This window comes from Danio aesculapii, chromosome 9, assembly GCF_903798145.1.
Source record: "Danio aesculapii chromosome 9, fDanAes4.1, whole genome shotgun sequence".
Taxonomy (NCBI): Eukaryota; Metazoa; Chordata; class Actinopteri; order Cypriniformes; family Danionidae; genus Danio; species Danio aesculapii.
In genome coordinates, this window is record NC_079443.1 from 41673705 (window position 1) to 41696234 (window position 22530).

The following is a 22530-nucleotide window of genomic DNA, read 5'->3' on the forward strand; positions in this document are numbered from 1 at the left end:
ACATTCCTTTTGATGTAACTTTTTTTCAGTAAACTGCCATGACATGTCCATCTATCAGTTAAGACAACGAAAATGCATGTCCAGTTATCAAGCTACGGATTGTTTACATTTCTTTCAGTGTCACATTTGCAGCATGGAGCCTTACAATTTAAGGGATCTGAGACACTCTCCTTGAATGCGTCAAGACAGCCGCGGCGAAGGATGGGCCCTTTTCTCCCGGCGATTTGCGTCGTGCTGGTCGCCCTGAACGCCGCTGTCTCGCCGGCCTCTGTCGGCCCTGAGGACTATCCCGCCGCGGACGAGGCCGAGAGAACTGCCAACAATGACATCATTTTCGATGACTACCGAGGGAAAGGCTGCGTGGATGACAGTGGCTTCGTGTACAAGCTCGGGGAACGCTTCTTTCCGGGCCACTCGAACTGCCCGTGCGTGTGCACGGAGGACGGACCGGTCTGTGACCAACCCGAGTGCCCTAAAATACACCCCAAGTGCACCAAGGTGGAACACAATGGGTGTTGCCCCGAATGCAAGGAGGTCAAAAACTTCTGTGAATACAGAGGGAAGACGTATAAGATCCTGGAGGAGTTCAAGGTAGGAACAGGCTGTCTGACGAATTATTATTGTTTGCGATTATTGAACTGTTTAACATAGACGTCTCATTGCAGTCGAAACTTGAATTCAACCATACTGGAGAATCACAGTTAATAAAAAAAAAGCTTCTCGTTTTTGATGAATTCTAGGTAGATTTATATAGTTTGAACTAACAGATCACGTTTAAGTTTCACTAATATGCCTCTAGGCTCTTAAAATGGTCACTAAAAGGGATTTCACAGCAAATGTCTAATGCCATAGACAAAACATTTATTATTTTATCCCCTAATAAAAACTCAAAATTAACAGTTCATAACGGCATAGTTCACCATAAAATGAAAATTGTCACATTTACTCACTCTTGACTTTTTCCCACACTGTAAAACAAGTCAGTACAACAACAACAACAACATAATCCTTATTTCCTTTCGCTTTTCTTGTTCACTCAACACAAAACATCAGCTGCACTGAGCTAAAATTATTTGTCCTTAATACAAAAAACATTTAGTTGGGTTAACATAAGATTATTAGTTTTCTACTCTGTAACAACTTTTTAAGTTGTGCCAACTGAAAATGTTCAAGGACAGTAGAGAGTACAGACACTGACCTAAAATGTCTGAAGTTGAGTGAACAAAAAAACTCGCGGGTAATTGGTACTGAGAAATAATACATTATCAGACCAAAACAAACATGGTTCAATTGAAAAAAAAAAAAAAAAACAGGAAGGCATGCTTTACATGTGAAGCATTACAAAGCATTTTGACATGTCCTGTTTCAAATTCAGTGTCTAATAAATGTTTTGTTAATATTTTGTCTTTTGGTTTAGTTTTTTTCAATTGAACTATGTTTATTGTTCTGATAATGTATTATTTCTTAGTACCAATTCTCTTGTACACGTTGGCGTCAATGATATAGTGGTTAGTGTGTCGACACATTGCACTCCGGTGTTCACGGCACCCGAGTTCAATTCCCGCCTCGAGATCGTATGCAGATCCTACCCCTCTCTCCTCGCTTCACACTTTCCTGTCTCTCAACCATCTATTAATGGCTACAGCTTTGCAACATTCTTCAAAATATCTTCTTGTGTACTTTTATTCATTCGTTTTCCTTCAGCTTAGTACCTGATTTATCAGGGTGGCCACGGCAGAATGAACCGCCCTCTTTTGTGTTCTGTTTAGGAACATGTCAAATGTGAGTAAATTATGACAGAATTTTCATTTTTAGATGAACTATCCCTTTAAACATCTAGTTTAAGCATGATAAACACTAGATGATAGATAGTAACGTCTAAAGTGTCTTCTTTCAAAAGATACATGAACTGTTAATGTAGACCAAATTATTCAGCAACTGTTAGTGTTTTATTTTGGGAACGTTAGGGACGGTGAGGGAAAGGAGGACACCGATATAGCCTCAAAACTTTTAACATAAATCTCATTTTGCATGTTATCCTAATCAAATATGAAATTCAGTTGAAGTCAGAATTATTAGCCCCCCTCTGAATTTTATTTCCTTTTTAAAATATTTCCCAAATGATGTTTAACAGAGCTAGGAAATTTTCACAGTATGTCTGATAATATTTTTTCTTCTAAAGAAAGTCTTATTTGTTTTATTTCAGCTAGAATAAAAGAAGTTTTTAATTTTTTTAAAAAACATTTTAACGTCAAAATTATTAGCCCCTTTAAGCTATTTTTTTCGATAGTCTACAGAACAAACCATCGTTATACAATAACTTGCCTAATTACCATAACCTGCCTAGTTAACCCTTTAAATGTCACTTTAAGCTGTATAAAGTGTCTTGAAAAATATCTAGTCAAATATTATTTACTGTCATTATGGCAAAGATAAAATAAACCAGTTATTAGAAATGAGTTATTAAAACTATTATGTTTAGAAATGTGCTAAAAAAAAATCTTCTCTCTGTTAAACAGAAATTGGGGGAAAAATAAACGGGGGGCTAATAATTCAGGTGGGCTAATAATTCTGACTTCAACTGTATAAACTCAAGAAACACTTCACTTTCAATACATTTTTTTTCTAGGATATTACATTAATGTTTTGCTGTGTTTGTATATGGAAAAACAAATATTGAACACAATACACTTTCATTTTTCCTCATGACTTCATAATGTATAACTTTTTAGATTTTTGAGCAAAAACTTCTCCTTTTACCACAGTAAAGCCAAAAGTGTCTTCTTTTCAATGATACCTAACTTGTGTTTGTAGCTTACTGGAGTCAAGAACAGCTAATATTTAAAGTTAGGTAGGTTTAAATCCCAAAAAGTGAGAGCTGACTAACAGGTTAAAGTTCTTTTAGAAAGTTGTGTCAATCAATAAAGTAATTTTTCACTAAAAAGAACCTTCTGTGAAATAGAAGAATGCCATGGATGATAAAGGTTCTTTATGTAACCATGCCAATAAAGAAAATGTATTTTAAGAGAGTAAGACTACACACATGACAAGATTTTTCAAATTCTTGTTTCATTAAAATCGTGAGAAGTCTTGAAGTTGCTTTCAAGACCACATAAAAAAACCATCACACCACTATGTCCTTCAACATACATGTTAGTGTGGGTGGGTCTGTGCATGAGCGCATTATGGGATAGTTTTCTTCTTGTTTTCGTCCAGCTCATCTTGATAAGCCCTATCCATCACTATCAACTGTAATTTGATTAGAACTGTGCTACAGAAACAATTCTCTCGACAAAGCAATCCATTTAAAACAAGCGTGCATTTTCTCTTGACTTTAGATTCAAGTTATTTATATCGATCGGCCGAAGAAAGCAAACCAATCAATCATACAACAAAGCACTGAAGCCGTTTTAAAAAGACCCATCAGCCCCAAACTGAAACATGTGTTGTGAGGCATGATGAACTATTAGAGCAGCTTGTGATTCAGAAGACAGAACTGACAAATAAATAAGGTATTTAGTGTTTCATGGCTGCTTTAATGTAGAATGCTCTTTGGTGAAGATCAAGAAGTTATCTCAGATCAGCAATGCTTTTAGTCTTTTCTAGTCTATACTTTAAGTAGGCCCACACGGAATCTGCACATGCAGAAATCCGCAGATTTATAGCCAATTGCAGAGTCTATTTATTGTGTAAATGTGTGCAAATTTATATTTTTTCAGTTTTAAATTAATTTCAGTAACATTATTGACTAATATGAAAATGTTCATTTGATTTATTTATACTTAATATAATGGAATAGTAATAGTAAAGTAATATTTTCTGTATTTTAGTAGGTCTATTATATCAGAGACTTGCTTTGTTTATCAAATAAGTGGATCTAATTGGATTTTCATTGTAAACATTAAATAAAATTTAAAAAGTGTTATTTTTGTATTTCACATATATACATTTTTAGTTACAAAATCAATTTGCATAAATCTGCAGATTTTTTTTTTTTTTAAACAAAATTCTGCGCAGAAATAGCAAAAAATGTCAGCAGATTCTGTCTGGTCCTATCTAGAAGTATGTAAATATACAGTATATACAGTCAAGCTCGAAATTATTTATACCCCTGATAAATTCTGACAAAAATATGTAAATAAAAGCTGAGAATTTTTTTTTTCCCACGATGATGCCTCTTGTGTATATAGTTTTATCATTTGGGATGCCTGCACTGTAAAAAAATAAAGATTATTTTACAGGTATGTTAATTTTAAATTTTATGTCATTTTTCTGGTTTTAAAGGAAATGTTCTGTATTTTCAGAGAGTAACACGTAATTTTACATTAATATTTACAGATTATTCCTGTAAAAATAGGGAAACAAAAATTCATCCAAACTGTTTTTAGTAAAGATAGTAATCATATGAAGATTAACGTGAGGTCAAAATGTCAAATAACAGCCTATTGTTTGTAGGCTGCATATAATGCATGCACTGTAAACTATAAAATGTTTATTTTACTACTCTAACAATGTTGCTCTGCTAATTGTTACGATCACCATTGATCTAGCCGCTGCGGATCGCTGGAAACCTACACACACAATACTTTAACGAACCACAACCACACAGTCAGAAGATCTTTATGGACTCATTTCAGGGACTATAAACTCAGCACACACATACACATCATTGCTGAGTCTTAAACTGTTTAGTGAGCATTACGATGTGGTTCCCCTTGCGGTACCCCTTTACTTTGTTTTTTGTCAGACCTTTTTTTTTATTTTTTATTATTACAATGTGTGCCAAAAACCCAAAAACTTTAAGACAGAATTTGCCAGGGTATGAATAATTTTAGGCTTAACTGTATACAACTGGGGTTCTCAAACTCTGGTGCTGGAGGTCCGGTTTCCCACAGATTGTAGCTCCAACTGACCTCAACTTACCCCTATTCTAGAATGCCTAGTAAAAGCTTGATTAGCTAGCCCAAGTGTGTCTGATTGGGGTTAGAGCTAAAATCTGCAGGACACTGGACCTCTAGAACCGAGATTGAGAACCCCTGGTATACAACATAACTCTGAATGGTTAATTTTCATTGGCAGGTTTGCAGATAGCGGGTCTTACGCTCCATTTTCACCTAACAGGCTCCTACTGTATATGCATTCACTTCCAACACAAAGCGAGTTGTTTGTTTAAGAACTGAACCCCACCACACTGGAAAAGCGACTGACAAGATCACCGATTTTTACTTTCAACTACAAAGTTTATTTCCACGGTTTACATGGGCTGATTCAGCGACTGCAAACTGTAATTTTTTAGATATGAAGGGCAAAGCAATACCCCTGGCAAATTCTGACTTTAATTTTTGTTCTCATGTAAATAAAAGCTGAGAATTTTTTTTTCCCACAATGATGCTTCTTGTATATTGTCTTATTATAATTTAGAAGAAGCCTGTGTTATTTACGGTCATTAAAACAAAACAAAGTAACTTTAAGTCAAAATTTGCCAGGGGTATATATAAGTTTGCCCTTGATTGTATACAACATAACTTTAAATGGTTCATTTTAATTGGCAGGTTTGCAGATAGTGGGTCTTGCGTTCCAATTTCACCTAACAGATTCTTATATGCATTAATTCCCAACACAAATCGAGTTGTTTGTGTGAAAACGGAACCCCGCCACACTGGAAAAGCGACAAGATCGCCAATTTTTACTTTCAACTACAAGGTTTATTTCCACGGATTACGTGGGCTGATTCAGCAACTGCAAAATGTAATTTAAGTTTTAGAAATGAACAAAGGGCAAAGCAATAAATCATCACACTCAAAATTAGTCTTTGGGCTCCTCCTCGCAAGTGCACCTCTTACATTGTTTCCAGCACTTGTTAGGACCATTTATGGATTTCATCTCTCTACAGAACTCAAACGCTGACTTTTTAACTGATTTTTGCATTTACAATTTCCATTTTAAATGTGCGTGCTTGTGCTGCTTCAGAACTGACATGGGTATATAACACTGAAACTACTGCCAGTGGCTTGCGGAAAGTCTCTTTTTTAATGACTGATTCAGTCATTCATGCAGAAGATTATTTCAATCTTCTGATTCATTTAAAAAAAGATGTAAGTGGCTGGCCATTTCTGAAATCATAGACTCTCTTGAATATATGTGAATAGTATGAATGTAATTCAGACATACTACACATGCCATTCGCCATTTAATACAGACACGGTACATTCTTTATTACACGACCCACCAGCTCTCCACTGCCATGCACAAAAGCTCTCTGTGGTCTTATGAAAAAGTAAAGTGTACATAATATGCACTTCAGAATCTCACTGGCAGTCAGAGGGTCATACTTTTTGTCAGGACATACATCTATCAGATTCATTCAGCAATGAAACAACATAAAGGTGCACAAATGTTCTCCTATGGCTTTGTCTGGAATTTTTTTCAATGGTAAAACAGAAATAAAAAGGAGAAAACCATGTTTAAAATATCAAAGTTTTTGTTTGATGTCCTGTTTTATACAACAGTTTTGTCTGGTTCTTGAATGAGATTGGCTGATAGCCATGCAATATTTTGCCAGTAACCGTGCTCGTACCACCTCTTCACCCTTGTGTATTACTCTGCTCACATACAGCAACAAGCAGAGAACATTTCAGTTTGACAAATATTGCTGCTGTTGGGCAACATAATGTACTTTTGAGGGTTTTTTTGCAGAGAATGTAGTTGTTTAGATTGTAACTATGCAGTTTGTTTATAAGTATAATGCCCATTTCAAAATATTTATAATTACTGAGAGAGAGAGTGCGTCAGCAGCCATTAATTAGCTTGCCAAACTGAGCAGACCAAAGATGGTTGAAGATGTCCATGCACAAGATGGCAACAGGACCGCATAATAAGTTCTTAACAGTGTAATTTCTAACTACAGCTGATCAAATCATTATTAAACTGGTAAGTGATATTCTAAGTCTTTTGTATGTTGTAGTGCTGTATTTATATCATATAATTGTAGTGTATTGAGTGTGAGATGGGACTCGCATATTAGGAATGTGTGTTGTGTTGGCTGAAAGAAAGAAGAAATGCCCGCATGTGTTTAGCGTTTTTCCTTATGGCAAACACAACAGCAATCTGGTAGTGATTGCACTGATTTTTTCAGGATAAATTATTGTGATATCTCGATTGCAATAGAGTAATACTGTAAGGAGATATCTCTGTAGATGGATGGCATTTCATGTCACGTTCAGCCTTAAAATCTTTATATATCAGCAAAACCACCTGTTTTGTAAGAAAGTACTTCCAAATACAAAAGGGTTTTTAGACTCTGTGACTGGTTTTCTTTTTTATACACACGACTGTGCCGTCGAACTGTTGAATGAGCGCAATATTACACTTATAGCAGTGCGATATGGCTGTATATCAGCACTGGTGGGACACTAACGCATGCCTCTCACCAGTGCAATAATGATAATGCTCATTCAAAAAATCAATGTTACATTTGCGATAATGAAAATGGCACTCTTGCTCATGCAATATTATTTAAAGGGGTAGTTCACACAAAAATAAATAAATTCCGTCAATATTTATTCAACTTTTACTTCTTCCAAACCTTTATAAGGTTCTTTCTTCTGTTGAACACAGAAAAAGAAGATAATTAGAAGAAATCTGGAAAACCATAACCATTGACTTCCATAGTATTGTTTTTCATATCTAAGTTCATGGTTTGGACGAGATAGTGAGTAAATTTTCACTTTTTAACTTTAGATGAATATAAAAAGACAGATGCTGTTTCTCAATACACGTTCTTGTCTATACTTGCGTTTGTCCACGTGAAACGTCATCAAACGTTGCCCAAGTACTGTTCCAATTCAAAGTTCACATCTTGCCAAGTAGAGATAAAATACCCAGATGTGTACCTGCTCCGCCCCTTTTGTCTAGGATTTACATTTTATAATTGTCTTTAATTATGTTATGTGTTGTACACTGTTTGTCTTTGTTTACTAAATTGCTTAACGTTGTCTGTATTTCCTATTGTTTACGTCTTGTACTTTATACTTGTATAATGTCCATTGTAGTTTATCTAGTAATCAAAGACATTCGATTTAAGTGACTTTATGAAGTACACTGCACCTCCATTTGAAAAAGTACTTGACTTGTGTACTCGTGTCCTTGGGAGTTCGTTCTTCCAGGTCTGAACTTGGCAAGTCTGAACTTTGTGTACATGGTATTGAGAAACAGCCAGAGTGATTCTAACTGCATTTTGATTTGCCTAATCACTGCTTTTGATCATACAGTAGTGAATAATTCCAGCCTGCCCATCATTAAAACAACACTTCTGATATTATCATAACTGATAAACATGCACACTCCTTATTTCAATAGAATGAATTCATTTGTGACATAATAAATTATAATTTACCACATTGATTACTGAATACACCGAGCAAAATCTTGTTCCTATATATATATTAAAAAAAATGTCACTTTTATTTTAGAAAAGCATCACAGAAGATGTTATCCTTCACTGGCCACAGTGGTAATTATGTGTTTAATCTTAACTAAGATGCTTTGGATCTTTTTTTCCTGGATTTGCAATGCTTGTATCTTGAATCCTCTCTCTAGAGAACAAGCTTTCATTAGAATTCATCATGCTTGTATCTGATTCGTTGAGTGTAATCTTGAGATAATGTAAATTCAAGCCTTTTTAGGCAACCGTCTCCCGACATTAAATATATAGTGAAGATTATTATCTTAGGCTATATTACCAGTGGATCAAAACTCGAACAATGTTTAATATCAGGATTACAACAGGGTGGAAAGTCTATGTAATTCAGTCTCACACTGAGTGATAAATTTCCCATCCGACAACATCTAATATATTACCATTCACCAGTTCGGTTGTATCAACATGGGGTAGGCAAGCTTTGACAAAATCAGCATTTTATTGCACTATGCAGTGTTTTCTTTGAGATGTCAAGCTAAATTCGGTTCCTCGATAAACAAAGACTCGATGTTTAATTTATAAAAGAACTCGAATGCCAACTATAGTGCCAAAAAAAATCTGAATTGATCAAATCTGGCAAGGGCAGAACACTTCATTTAAGCACCAAAATATAAGGATACTATTTTGTGGCTAACAAGCAGATTAAATAATTAAAAAGGTGCCAAAGTCAAGCAGTTTGTTTTTAATTAGGGTCTCTAAGACTTTTAAATCAGATCCATTTTTGTTAGGCCACCGATTAACCCCGTTTTGATGCAAGCGCATGTTTTTCGGCTAGAAGTATTTGCCCATGTAAATCTGTTTGATAAAAAGATCAGCTCCATCAATACAGCATCTCACCTGCATGTTCTCTCCAACCTTGAGCAGAAGGAGAAACTTTTATTACGTTTAAAACCAATTATCTTTACTTCTCATCAAAAGGGATCACAAATTAAAAGCCAATTCATGTAAATAATAATAAATGTATCTTGAGCACCATATCAGCACATTAAAATTATTTCTGCCAGAGCATGTTACAGTAAAGGCAGGACAGGAGGAATGATGCTGAAAATTCAACTTTTTCATAAAATAAATAAAATAATAATATTAATTATATATATATATATATATATATATATATATATATATATATATATATATATATATATATATATATATATATATAGATAGATATATAAAGTGACATGTTATTACTTTTTTCTATTTCTTTTTTTTATAAAAAAGTAAATTTACTTTTTATAATACATTAAGATAAGAAACGTCGGCGCAACAGCCTAGTGGTTAGCGCGCTGCATATGGAGCAGTAGCTCATCAGGGCATCCTGATTTCAAATCCCAGCTCGTGGAGATTTCCCAACCCTACCTCCCACTCCGCTTCCTGTCTCATTACTGTCCTATCTAATAAACGCAAAAAGGCCAAAATTAAATCTCATACAAAAAAAATAAATAAACAAAACAATAGATTTTCATTGTAATAATTTCATAATAATACTGTGTTTTACTGTATTATAAGTTGCATTATTGGCCTGTTTCCACAGAGTGATACGGTACGGTTGAGTAAGCTATTTTGGCCATTTCCACTGTCAAAAGGTACCAAAAAGCGAATTGTACCATACCACTTTTTGGGTACCCTTTGGAAAGCAGAATCTACCTTGTCCCCTGTAGTTGTTTACAAGGCCATCTAAAGCGCAATCGGTTTCACTTTCTTGCATGCACTCTCTGCGCATCTATATTGGAAATAACGAGCTTCTTGAGCTGATGATAATAACGTGCTCGTGATTATTAAAGTGCTTCTGACATCTGATCCTTTTAGAAACAGACAAAGGCGAGAGTGAAGCGTGAAAAAACAAAGGAGAAGCCAGAAAAAACAAAGGAGCAAATGATTCTTTCAGCAGCCTAAAACATGAACAAACTCCCATGTTTAACTGTTATCATCACCTTTTGGACTATTGGAATGATGGAATTACTTTCTAACAGAGGTTACATGTGCTGCTGAAGATTAAAGACACAGATGAGTTTGCACTGACAGTGAGCTATATGTTAGGTGTTGTTTTTGAGCCCAAATAAGGACTACATGTATGTTGTGTGTAGTTTGTCTGTAATTGGTAACATATCAGAGAGTGTAAGGGTCTGTATGTGTTCATATATGTTGCATTTATTTATTTATTTTATATAATTGCTGACATTACAGTAGGCTATTTCATTGATCTGCAGTTATAATCAAATCATGTTCATAGAAAGGTTATTAATGAACATTTACACACAAGTATTTATGTGTATAAAGTATCTGTTTTGTGAGACGTGCTTGTCATATGACATGTGAACTTTCTGTTGTACACCACACCCACCATTAACACCCTTTTGGCAGTGCAAACGCAACTTTGATAAAGGTGAGCCGTACTGCATACCATACTGTACCACGCAGTGGAAACGGGCCATAAATATATATTTTTTTACTGATAATATTGAACTGTTAAGACAGAAAGTATAAAAACTCAATTTACTTCTAAGATAAATACAAATACCACAGATAAAATACACCAGATACAGACATCACTTGGTTTGATAATTTTCTGTCTCAAAATATATTTTTGGGCCATTTTAAAATGGGCCGAAACTAAAAATTGAGGTAAGGCTTGGCCAAAAACAACTCAAAAATCACATTCTTTTTAATATTAAAATTTGACATGGTCATATGGAGGTAAATTTACTGTTTCCAACCTTTCTGCGGGTGAAAAGTTGTATAAATTAACACTTTCTGATGTTTATTCATATAATTAATCACAGCTCTCAGGAATACTCAATTCTGATTGGTCAGCCACAACATTCTAAAGTATATTATTCTCCAACAACAACTAATTAATCTATTAAGACAGGCTGTATATAAGTTAAAACCTAATCACTGTAATATATCCAATAACCTAATCTATAAGTGTAGGTTACATCCAGCCATTTGAGCAAATTGTTTTAGTAAATTGTTACAGCTCAGATCAATATTTTTTTATTAATTATGTGGCAAGATTTGTAGCTGTGTAATAAGTGGAATAATAAACATCCAAAGATATACATTATCCCTTACTTAGTGTTCTGCGTAGTTAGAATAGAAAGAGTAGATCACCTGATCCGTTCTGCTACTTGGACTTATATGGATACAGTCATCCGTCATGCAATATGAGCATTTAAAAAGGCAATTTCCTGCAAGTTCCTCATGTTTCAATTTTACCCATGTAAATCTACTTGATAAAAAAGATCAGCTCCATAAATACAGCATCTCACCTGCACGCTCTCTCCGAACTTGAGCAGAAGACAACTTACAACCTTTCATTATCTTTAAAACCATTTGTCTAACCTCATGTCCTGATAGAAAGCTCAAACCATAACTAGCAGTGATCCATTTTTTGATCTGAATTCCAGTTGCGCATTAAGCAAACGAGGCCTCATCGCTCAATAGTGTCCAGTGAGATCTCTTTGAATTAAAAAAAACAGCTACTGAGGTCCAGCTGCGAACGCGAATCAAAGGGCATCGCGGCTCTTGATAGCTGATCCAATTAAGAGAAGCCGACAGGGTAACCTTTGTTGTGGGCCACATTGGCATTTCCTCAGCCGGTTTTTGGCAAGAACTGTATTTACTTGGCTCGGCAGGAGTAGGAGGAGTCCCACTGAGATATGAATCTTACACACCGAGAAGGCTTTTCAATGTAGACCAATCAGAGCTTTTTGTTGTTACTAATCACTGCTAATGACAGCTGAGTGATGGAGTTTGAAATGAAAACTTGAAGCACGTTATCATAAGCTATACACAATGACCTTTGAGTAACCCAGCTTGACCCGGACGGTTATAAAACTTATTAAATGTCACGTTCCCCAGACTGAAGGTGACTGAAAAGGCTACAGGGGTTATACCAACACATGAGAGCTAATCTCATCACTTCTAAAGCACGGCAATACTATGGCTCATTCAATGCTTTTTTTTCTTAAGAGTGTTCCAATGAAAGTTAATCCTGTCAATCCAAACCCTAAGAGAATAAAGTACTGAATAACAGCCAATTACTTCACTGCTCTCATCTTTCACCTTTTCTTTCTGTACTTTGCAGGAGAAAGGGTGCATTAGGAAGCCAAACTAGCTCTTTTAGGACTTAGGACAAGGATTTTGTAAAAATATTTGATTATAAAATAAACGTGGTGTTTTATAGGATTTAATGTTACAATTAAGAGTAGATACAAGCAAAGAAGTTGGATATTTATGCAACATATAATTGCATATAGGTAGGATTAGATTAGGTCAGAAAAGTTATTAAAAGATAAATACACAAAAGCATTCAAAGGAAAATGGATAAGCATACACTTTCAAATGGGTCGATGTTAAACAAAGTATGCTGTTCCTTTAAACTTTCTATTTATCAAATAATTTAAGTATCATGTTTTCCTCTAAAATTTATGGATAACATTTATAAATGCTCTTAATGTCAATTGTAAAATAATTTATGTTCAGTTCTGTACAGTTGGTGGAAGAATTGTTTTAATAAATGAATGAACAAATGAATGAATGAACCAATGAACAAATGAACGAATGAATGAATGAATGAATGAATGAATGAATGAATGAATGAATGAATGAACAAAAGAATGAATGTATAAACGAATTAATGAATGAACAAAGGAATGAAAGAACAAATGAATGAATGAATGAATGAATGAATGAACAAACAAAAGAATGAACAAATGAATTAATGAATGAACGAATGGACAAATGAATGAACAAATGAATGAATAAATGAATGAATGAACAAATGAATGAATAAATGAATGAATGATTGAATGAACGAATGAATGATTTAAAATAAATGAAAGAATAAATGAATAAAGTCCCTTTATTAATCTGGAGCTGCCACAGCGGAATGAACCACCAACTTAACCAGCATATGTTTTACGCAGTGGATGTTGCAACCCATCACTGGGAAAATGAATTAATGAATTAAATAAAAAATAAATGAATGAACAAACAAATAAATGAATGACCAAATGAATGAATGAATGAATGAATGAACAAATCAACAAATCAATAAATGAAAGAATAAGCAAATGAACAAACTAACGAAAGGTTGAATGAATAAACAAATGAATGAACAAATGAATAACTGAAAGAATGAGGAAATTAATTAATGAAATGAACAAATTAATGAAAGAACAAGTGAATAAATGAAAGAATGAACAAATGAATTAATGAATGAACAAATAAATGAATGAACGAACAAATTAACAAACAAATTAATGAACGAACAAATGAATTATGAATGTAGCGAATGAATAAATGAATGAATGGAGTGAATGAACGAACGAATGAACGAACAAACGAACGAACGAACGAACAAACAAATGATATCTTTTGATAGATAAAATTTTGTAAAAATACATTTTGAGGCCACTTAACTGCACACTAAGTCACAAACCAAAAATGCAGCACACACCACTTCCTCTTCCTTAATGCAGATCTATCTTTGTACATCAACATGATTATTAGAAGTATTTCCTACAAGACAAATATCTGAAAAGAAGTCTGTCATGTTTAGTATATGTGGCTTTTATTCTCAGCAAACTCAACGTATAATGAGTTCCATTATGCAGTCTAACAATTGCTTAGTCAGATCATGCATTACAAATTAGCAAGCTACACATTAAGCATGTCTTAATTGTACAAAAAAAAAGTCATATCTGTGTCAGTCTTTAATCGCTTCAGCTCTTGAAGCTGTCAGCATTTCTTCAAAAGCATGCAGATATTTACTCTCATTGTAGCACTGGCTCTGCTGCTTTCCCTTTTTTTGACTACAGGCTCTTTGCAGTTTGAGGTTTCCTAGTTTTGACAACAGGTGATTCCTCAGATATCAACAAGCCATCATGGTGACATATTTAGTGGAGTTGACTAAAGCGCCAAACACACTTACTGTACTCAGATTTATTTATTTTTTTTGCACATCAAATGGAAAACACTTAAATACTCAGCTGTTTCTGGTCCTACAGATAAGAGCAAGACATCATTCAAAGTAATAGCTGGTCTACTCACAATGACAACAAAATGTTGTACTTTTGTAAAACGAAGATAACAAACAGGCTGTGTTTTTAACCATCTCAGTCTCTAAAAACTTCTTTCTGGAGCGAATTGCAAAAATCATCTCAAAACCAACTTAAACTTCCTTTTGTCCACATTTAAAGGAACATTCAACTTTTTAGAAATAGGCCCCTTTTACAACTTCCCAAGGGTTAAACTGTTTCATTTAGCCGATCTCCAGGTCAGGAGCAATTATATTATGCAGCACCAGAAAATAGTCCCAGCTATGTAATTAGGTAACAGTGCTGAGTATACGGCAGCAAAGTTCCTTGATTGTTACGCCTGAATGAGAGTATAGCTCCTAGACATATTGGCCTAGAAAATCCATCAGTCTTATGCTGCATTCACACTAGAGTTTGAGCATGCAAAATTCTGTTGTGCGGCACTGTGAAAAGGGGCGAGATTAAACAAGATGATTAGACATTTTAAAAAGCGAGCGATTGGTCCATATTTTTAATTTCTGTCCAAGAGGTCATGTTTTGATCTTCAATTGGTCTCACACAGTCACCTGATGCGATTGCGCAGGTCAGAGTTCACCAAGCTTGAACTTTGTAATGTAGTGAACTGCGAAACTGGTCACACGAGCTTGCATTTCCGGACTGACGCATTCATGTGTGTATGAATGGAAGTCCACGGGGAGAAAATTCCAATGTGACCACAACTTTAGTCTCGCAATGCAATTACAGCAGAATCCAGCTTGAAAAAGGAAAATAATCTAAACTCTTTTAATTTTCTTTTTTTTTTTTGAATGGGATGCTAATGGTCTAATCCGATTCAATTACTTATGCTAAGCTAAGCTAAAAATGTTTCCGCCAGACAAAAATATCAGCTGATTCGATTAAAAAATGATGAAACTCAACTGTATAACTGTAGGGGAATTGTAAAATGTGTGTATTTCCAAAGAAATGAGTGTTCCATTAAATAAAACGAGTTAAATCTAAATACAAAGCAATTACTCACATGTAATCCATATGAATTCAACTACATCTTCAACGCATGCCATATCACAGTCAGGTCTTCATTCTTGGTTTAGAGATGTGACGTACATGTGTACGTCAAGAATGAAAGACCTCAAATTAACCTAACCTGCAATATCCTCATAGCTTGAATTTTAAATAATTTGAATAAGCTTATCATTGTGAATCAAAGTAAGGTAGTGACACAGCTTTGAGTACAGTACTTGCTTAAATATATAGTTTACACAAAAATAAAAATTGTCATCATTTATTCAACCTGAACCTTTTTCTGTTGAACACAAAAGAAGATATATTGAAGAATGCTGGAAACAGGTAAACATGTTTACCAGATTTTGACATTCTTCAAAATATCTTCTTTTGTTTTAACACAGAGAAAAAAAGATGGAGGGTCAGTGAATGATGACAGAATTGCCATTCTTGGATTAACTGCATTTTTAACTTAACTCTTAACCAAAACAATTAGCATACTACAATTTTAGGGGATTGGTCACCCTGTGGGCGGAGGGGAGAGCTGCGTGAGCCTGATGGAGTGAGTGTATACAAGTGTCGAGTCCCGTGAAGGGGCTCTAGATGAAAACTGTTGTTTTGTGTTTACCTTATGATTAAAGTTGTTGCACATCCGCTGATTCCTGCCTTGAAATGAGCGAGTTTAAGCCACTTGTACATTGAGGTAGCGCTCAAAAAAACAAGACACCAGCAAAGAAATTGACACAGAGGAACATAAACACCTACTGCCAGCTAGCTTTTTTTGAAGTGCTATTGTAGAGCAACACAAACAACGCTCAGAAGTATAAATGCACAGCTACGTGCATTGCATAGCTGTGGGTCACACTGATCACTCAATGCAGAAGTATAAACCAGGCTTAATGATAATCCTCCAATAATTCTCCTGGGGTGGTTCTTTTACTCTCAAAAAGCAGACTTTTTTGTGCTTATTTTATATTTAATTATGAGATTTAAATACTTCATATTAGTGACATTAAGCATTATTTTTAGCTGAATTATTTAGCTGAATTGTTGGATGGTCATAATAACCACAGTTTTTGATGTATCAAAAATATTTCTTAAAGATTTAGAATAAACAAATATAAAAAAAATATATTATTTTTAAAATCCAAATTCTTACATCATATATCATTAGGAAAAATAAAAAAAAGTTTTAAATTAAAAACTGTAGCCTTGTCATTTACTAGGCAAATAACAAACTGGACAGCACATTTAACTGTCCTCAGTCAGAATTTGGCCAATTGAATAATAAAAAAATAAAACATTAATAATAAGAAGAATTTAGAGCTTCACAATTTTTCTAGCCTCTCTTGTTTAAAAAAGATATTTGAAAAAACATTTGATAGATAACAACAATAGTCAAATTAATATTCAAATTTATTTTAATGCGGGCCGCTTTTGGTGATTGACAGGTGTTTATTGGTCATTTTTTCTCTCAAGAATAAGGTCCAAGATTTAGTATAAAAGTTACTTGTAAAATGTTTTCTCTGTCTTAAGACAATACAGTAGCGAAAGATGACTTAATTTACATCAAACTGTATGTTTTCTTGCACAGCTGGATGTTGGACTCATGAAAAATTGTTGTTTGCATTGGCCAAAACTGATTAGCTGAAGTCACACCGAAGCGACAGCCAACAGAGGATTCCGTTTGGTCATAAAGCCTTTTTTTAATGGATATTTTCACCATTTATAATGGCATGGCCGTCAAAATTCTGGACCTCTTTCAGTGAGGGGTGGGTCTTCCGAACCACCCGAACCGCCCTTGGTTACAGGCATGTTGTACATGCCATTCTTAATTCAGACAAACACAATCAGAGCTATTTAAAAAATATCCTTGATCTTCACAGCTTTATAATTGTAGTGAATACTGCCCAAGTTTCAAATGCTCCAATAAGTGCATTTATCGATCATATGTGTAATCTAAATGATTCCAGAGAGCTCATGGATATCTTCAAAAGCAAAGTGATTGATTTTTGTAATAAAACTTGATATAAACTATTGCACCAACTTCTGTTCATGTAAACTCAAACACCATTCACTGCCATTGCAAATCTCTGGATATTATTTAACATAACACCCCTTGTGTTTTTTTAAAGAACAAAGGCATATACATCCAAGATGGCTTGAAGGTAAATGAATAATGCAGCACTTTTCATTTTGGGTGAACTATTTCCTTAAGTATGATTGGTTTGCTGAGGTTTTGGGGTTCTCGTGGGAGTAAGTGGTTCCTTTTGTGCTTTTGATGTAATATTCCCTCTAAAAGAGCTGTGAAACTTACCCTCAGTAGGTGTTTCACCTACAGGGTTCTCCTGCAGCAGCTGTGGAAGGGAGCCACTTCACCGCCGAACCCCCAGCCACTGCTCAGCTGCAAGCAAGAGGTCGGGGCTTTGGGGTGAGTTCAGATCTCAGGCAGAAAGACTAGAATCGGGATATGAGCTCTGTAGGGTCCTTTCTGAGTGCTTAGGATCAGCAGGGTGGGGAATACCTGAAGAAAAATGAAGATTTTAAGGGTTTTATAGGGCCCTAAGATTTCCACAAAATGGAAAACATAGACAGAACTAGAAAGCGGTTATAAAAATGATTTCATAACACTGAATGTCACATAATTTGAACAAATCAATCAAGTAGAGCTGTGCATTTATTAAATATGTGATGTGGACTATGTAAAAGTTCAAAAGATAATCTGTATATTCAAAGTTTGCTTGCAGTTTTGTATACTTCACAAATACTGGACCATGTTTGACACTGTTTTCTTACTATATTAGAACGTGCACATGAATTTTAACTCCAGAGCTCATTTGAGTGTCACTTTTGACACTATTTTGACTTTTTCAAAAATCTATTGCTCAGCTCAAATTGTAAATAAATTTATAAGCTTAACATTGTGAATTAGGGTAATAATTAAAATAATAATAATAATAATAAATTAAATATATATACACACACACACACATATATATATATATATATATATATATATATATATATATATATATATATAATAATTCAATAAATAATAATAATAAATATACTGTAGATGCAAGCAGCAATTAAGGGGCCAAGCAGTTCAGAGACAGAAAGACCAAAGCAGTCCAGATGCAGAATGAGCACATTTGAGCACATTTGTTGGTGCCGTAAACAAAAACAACTTTGCCCTTTGCCAACACTTGGTCAACATGGTCTGACGATGATCCGAGTCAAATTTAGAGATATTTCCGCTAACGGTCTAGGAGTTTGCACATGAAGATTTAAAACAAAATCAATATCGCGGACAGGAAGTTTAGACAAATATTGCTTATTTGGAATCAGTGTTCTCAGTATGACCCACGGAATAATTTAAGATCCACAATAAACATATGCAGTCTAAAGTTATTAGCACATTTTTGATTAATAATTGACAGTTAGTAAATGGTTTATAACTCGTGACTACTAGGTGGCGCTGTTACCAAATTTATGTGTTGTGGTCATTGTGAGTTGCCAATGACACACTTGAAGTTCAGTGCCAAGATGTTTAAGCATTGCAGAGTTAACAACCTCAGACTCACTTTGACATTGTGTCAGCACATTTGTCAATGCTGTAAACAACAACCGTTTTGTTGATTGATATGATTTCCATAACGTTTAGTAAGCATGGTCTGAAGATGATCAGAGGCGCTCACTGAGCAGTATAGAGTCCCCATCAATATACTGGGGCATTAGGACCCACACAGACTGCAGTAACCTAGCTTTCCCATGTGGTCTCCCATCTAAATTAAGGAAATTAACCAGAAAGTCAATTTAGGAACCCTTTAAAATTCTATTTTATTCATGTTAAAATGAAAACATGGAAGAATAACTACTGGTTACTCAATTTTAACATTCTTCAAAAACATCTTTGTTTTTCACAGAAAAAAATAAATAAACAAACTCATGTTGGGAACAAATGGAGGATTTTATAAAATCTATTCTATTGTCATGTACACATAGAAACTGAAGCATGTTCATGAAATAAATAATAAAATGTTTTTTAAAAATTTGTTTAAAAGACAGAAATGGTTTATTATTTTCCAGCAGATTATTCTTCTCAGACTACAATAAAAGGTATTTATAAATGATTTTATTTTTAAAGAATTATTACACAGCTATTCTTCCATGTTTTCATTTTAACATGAATAAAACTGAATTTTATAGAGTTCCTAAAATGACGTTCTGGTTCATTAATTTGTTGCCAAATACAATATGTTTAGTGATATTATGTTTAGATATTTGGACATGCCTTTTATTAATTTTTAATAGCCAATAAATTAAAATTACCATCAAAGTATGTTAAAATAACCATCAAATAAAAAAGAAAGCAAAATAATTGACAAAAAAAATGATATACTCAAAATTAAGCATATCCTGTCACAAGGTCTCATATCCAAGCACCTTCTTAGCATTTTTCCAGCTGAATCATCAATCATTCAGAGAAAAATCATGTTTTGTAAATGAATCAGCTAACGCTCTCCATTCCTCAAGGTTTTGAAATGTCTTGTCACGAGTATCGCTGAACTCCTCAACAAAAGAACACTGCGTCAGATTGTTTGCCATCCCAGAACAGACGGCAGTGCATTTATTTTGTGCTGAATATTCAACAAGGAAATGCCAATTTAAATTTCATCAAAACCAAGGCAGCACCTTTCACTGTCAAGAGACTGCAACTTTATTAGGAGGGATAGAATAATCAGTTTAAAGCTCAGTAACATAACACAAAATAAGTTGCCCTTTCATCTGCACACACTACAGTGAGCAGTAATTAGTGACTGTACTCTCAAACTCTGACACCTGCGAGAGGAAACGGCTATATAAAGCACCTGAAATGAATTGCTTAAATTGATTTTCCGATCCAACTGCCTGAGGAACAGCATGGTTTTAATTTAAAACACTGATTAAAAGCTAACAAGTAGGCCAGTGGAAACTGGAACTATGAAATGGTTTCAACAAGCTTAAACTTTTATTCCAAATGCGCCAAGCAGGAGTTAGTGGTCATCTTCATTTTCCCACCATCCTCTCTGTCTCACATCCAGGTGTTATTTTAACAGTCACATTGGAATTCAACCATCGCAACCCGCCTTGATCTTTAACATTTTCTGAAGGCATTTATGCATGAGCCTTTTAGTCACACTGATGTCTGGAAACTGCATTTCCCAGAATGCTGTCAGAACGATGTGGCTCAACATATGTGCTGAAACTCATGAGGATCTAATGACTCAAGCTCAGTATTTCTGAGCCCTCTGTGGCAACATTTTAATCACTTTTAGCGCATTACAGCCAACATGCACATACAATTCTGTCAGTTTTATTCCATTTTCATATACCCAGTGTTCTGCCTAACTTATTTCATTCATTGTACTTACTTTTACCAATTTCCATTTAATAAATGTTAACATCAAATGCCCAAATAATTGATACCACATCTTATTTTAACAACACATTATTCAGAATGAACAAAAAACCTATTTACTTACCTTTATGATGTTCCAAACACAGATGAAATATTTCCTAGGTGTTTTCATCTGTGTGGACACAAAACAAACTATTATAAACAAATAGATGTTACTGTGTTAAAGCTCAAAAAGACTAGAAATATAACAGAATGATAAAAGTAATTTTTATGACTTGTGCATTGTCTTATACATATTGTATTATATATATATATATATATATATATATATATATATATATATATATATATATATATATATATATATATATATATATATATATATATATATATATATATATATATATATATATATATGTGTTGTGGGGTTTTTTTATTTGAATTTGAATATATTCATTTATTTAGGCATGCACAAAATTACATTAACCTCGAAAAAGAAAGATGCATTGTGCCAGGTTTAACAAGGTTGCTATTTTCCACCTGCAGTCCCTGAACAGGTAATTCTTAAAAATAAAATAAATTACTAAAATAAATAGCCATTTAAACATGCAGTAAAGTAAAGCATTTCCTATTATATGTTTTTTTTTTGTTTTTTTTTTTGACAAGGTCTTTTTTTCTTTTAGTTTGGCTGTAATAAAGGCAGTTTTATATTTATTTAAAGAGCCTTTATTTTGCATAATAAAAGGTCATATTTGGGGGTCTCCGACAGCAGGTTGATATTCATGCAAGGTCAAAAAACACTTTCATTGTCTTATATTATGCATATATTTTTACCTAATTAACCTAACGACTCCCATGTGATTCGTTCAGCGATTCATTTGTTCCCAAACCCCTCCTTAGCGCGAAGCTAATCTGCGCTGATTGGAGTGATGGTCCATGTGAACTGCAACAGTTCCTGACAAAGCTGCTCCTTCCTTCCTGCCGACTAATCCCACGTTGCAGCGTAGGTTATTTTGCCAAAAATCTGAAAAATGACTGTAACAAACACAGCACTAAGTTGGTTATACTATGGTATTGTTGTGAAAATGAACTTGAACCCTTTATCCCCCATAGCCGAATCTTCATCTGTCAGTGATTGTCATCTTTGCATCATGATCAGTCCTGTGATCCCCCCACGCTCGCGCTTGTGTCTGAAGGAAAAGCGCATTCACATTTTACCAGATGCGGTACTACATATTTGTTAATGTATCGTATCAACGTTGACGCGTTCAATCAAAAGAACAGAACCCAACTCCATTCATTCATTCAACTATAAGTCGACTAGTACGTTAAAGATCAATAGTTTTAAACCCAGTTTTAAACCTCAGCTGGATGTTTTCATTCACTTAGTGGTGTGTTACACACTGCATTGAAGGTCATTTTCAAAAACCCATAATAGGGGCTCTTTAAATGATTCAATGGGAATTCTTTTGATTGTTTTTTCAACTGGATAAAGAACAAACCACCGTTGTCCAATGACTGGCCTAACTAACCAAATTAACCTAGTTAAGCCATTGAATTGCAAATAACTAAAGTATTATGTAATGTCATTGTGGCAATGACCA

At 34.4% G+C, this 22530-nt stretch overlaps 1 protein-coding gene across 1 annotated transcript in view; it reads left to right on the forward strand.

The window, feature by feature from the left end:
* Positions 1-201: 201 nt before the first annotated feature.
* Positions 202-22530, forward strand: part of vwc2l (von Willebrand factor C domain containing 2 like) — a 61410-nt gene continuing 39081 nt past the window's right edge. The window contains exon 1 of the mRNA XM_056465976.1: positions 202-591. Within this exon, the coding sequence (XP_056321951.1) occupies positions 202-591 (390 nt within the window). The remainder of the gene's footprint in view (positions 592-22530) is intronic.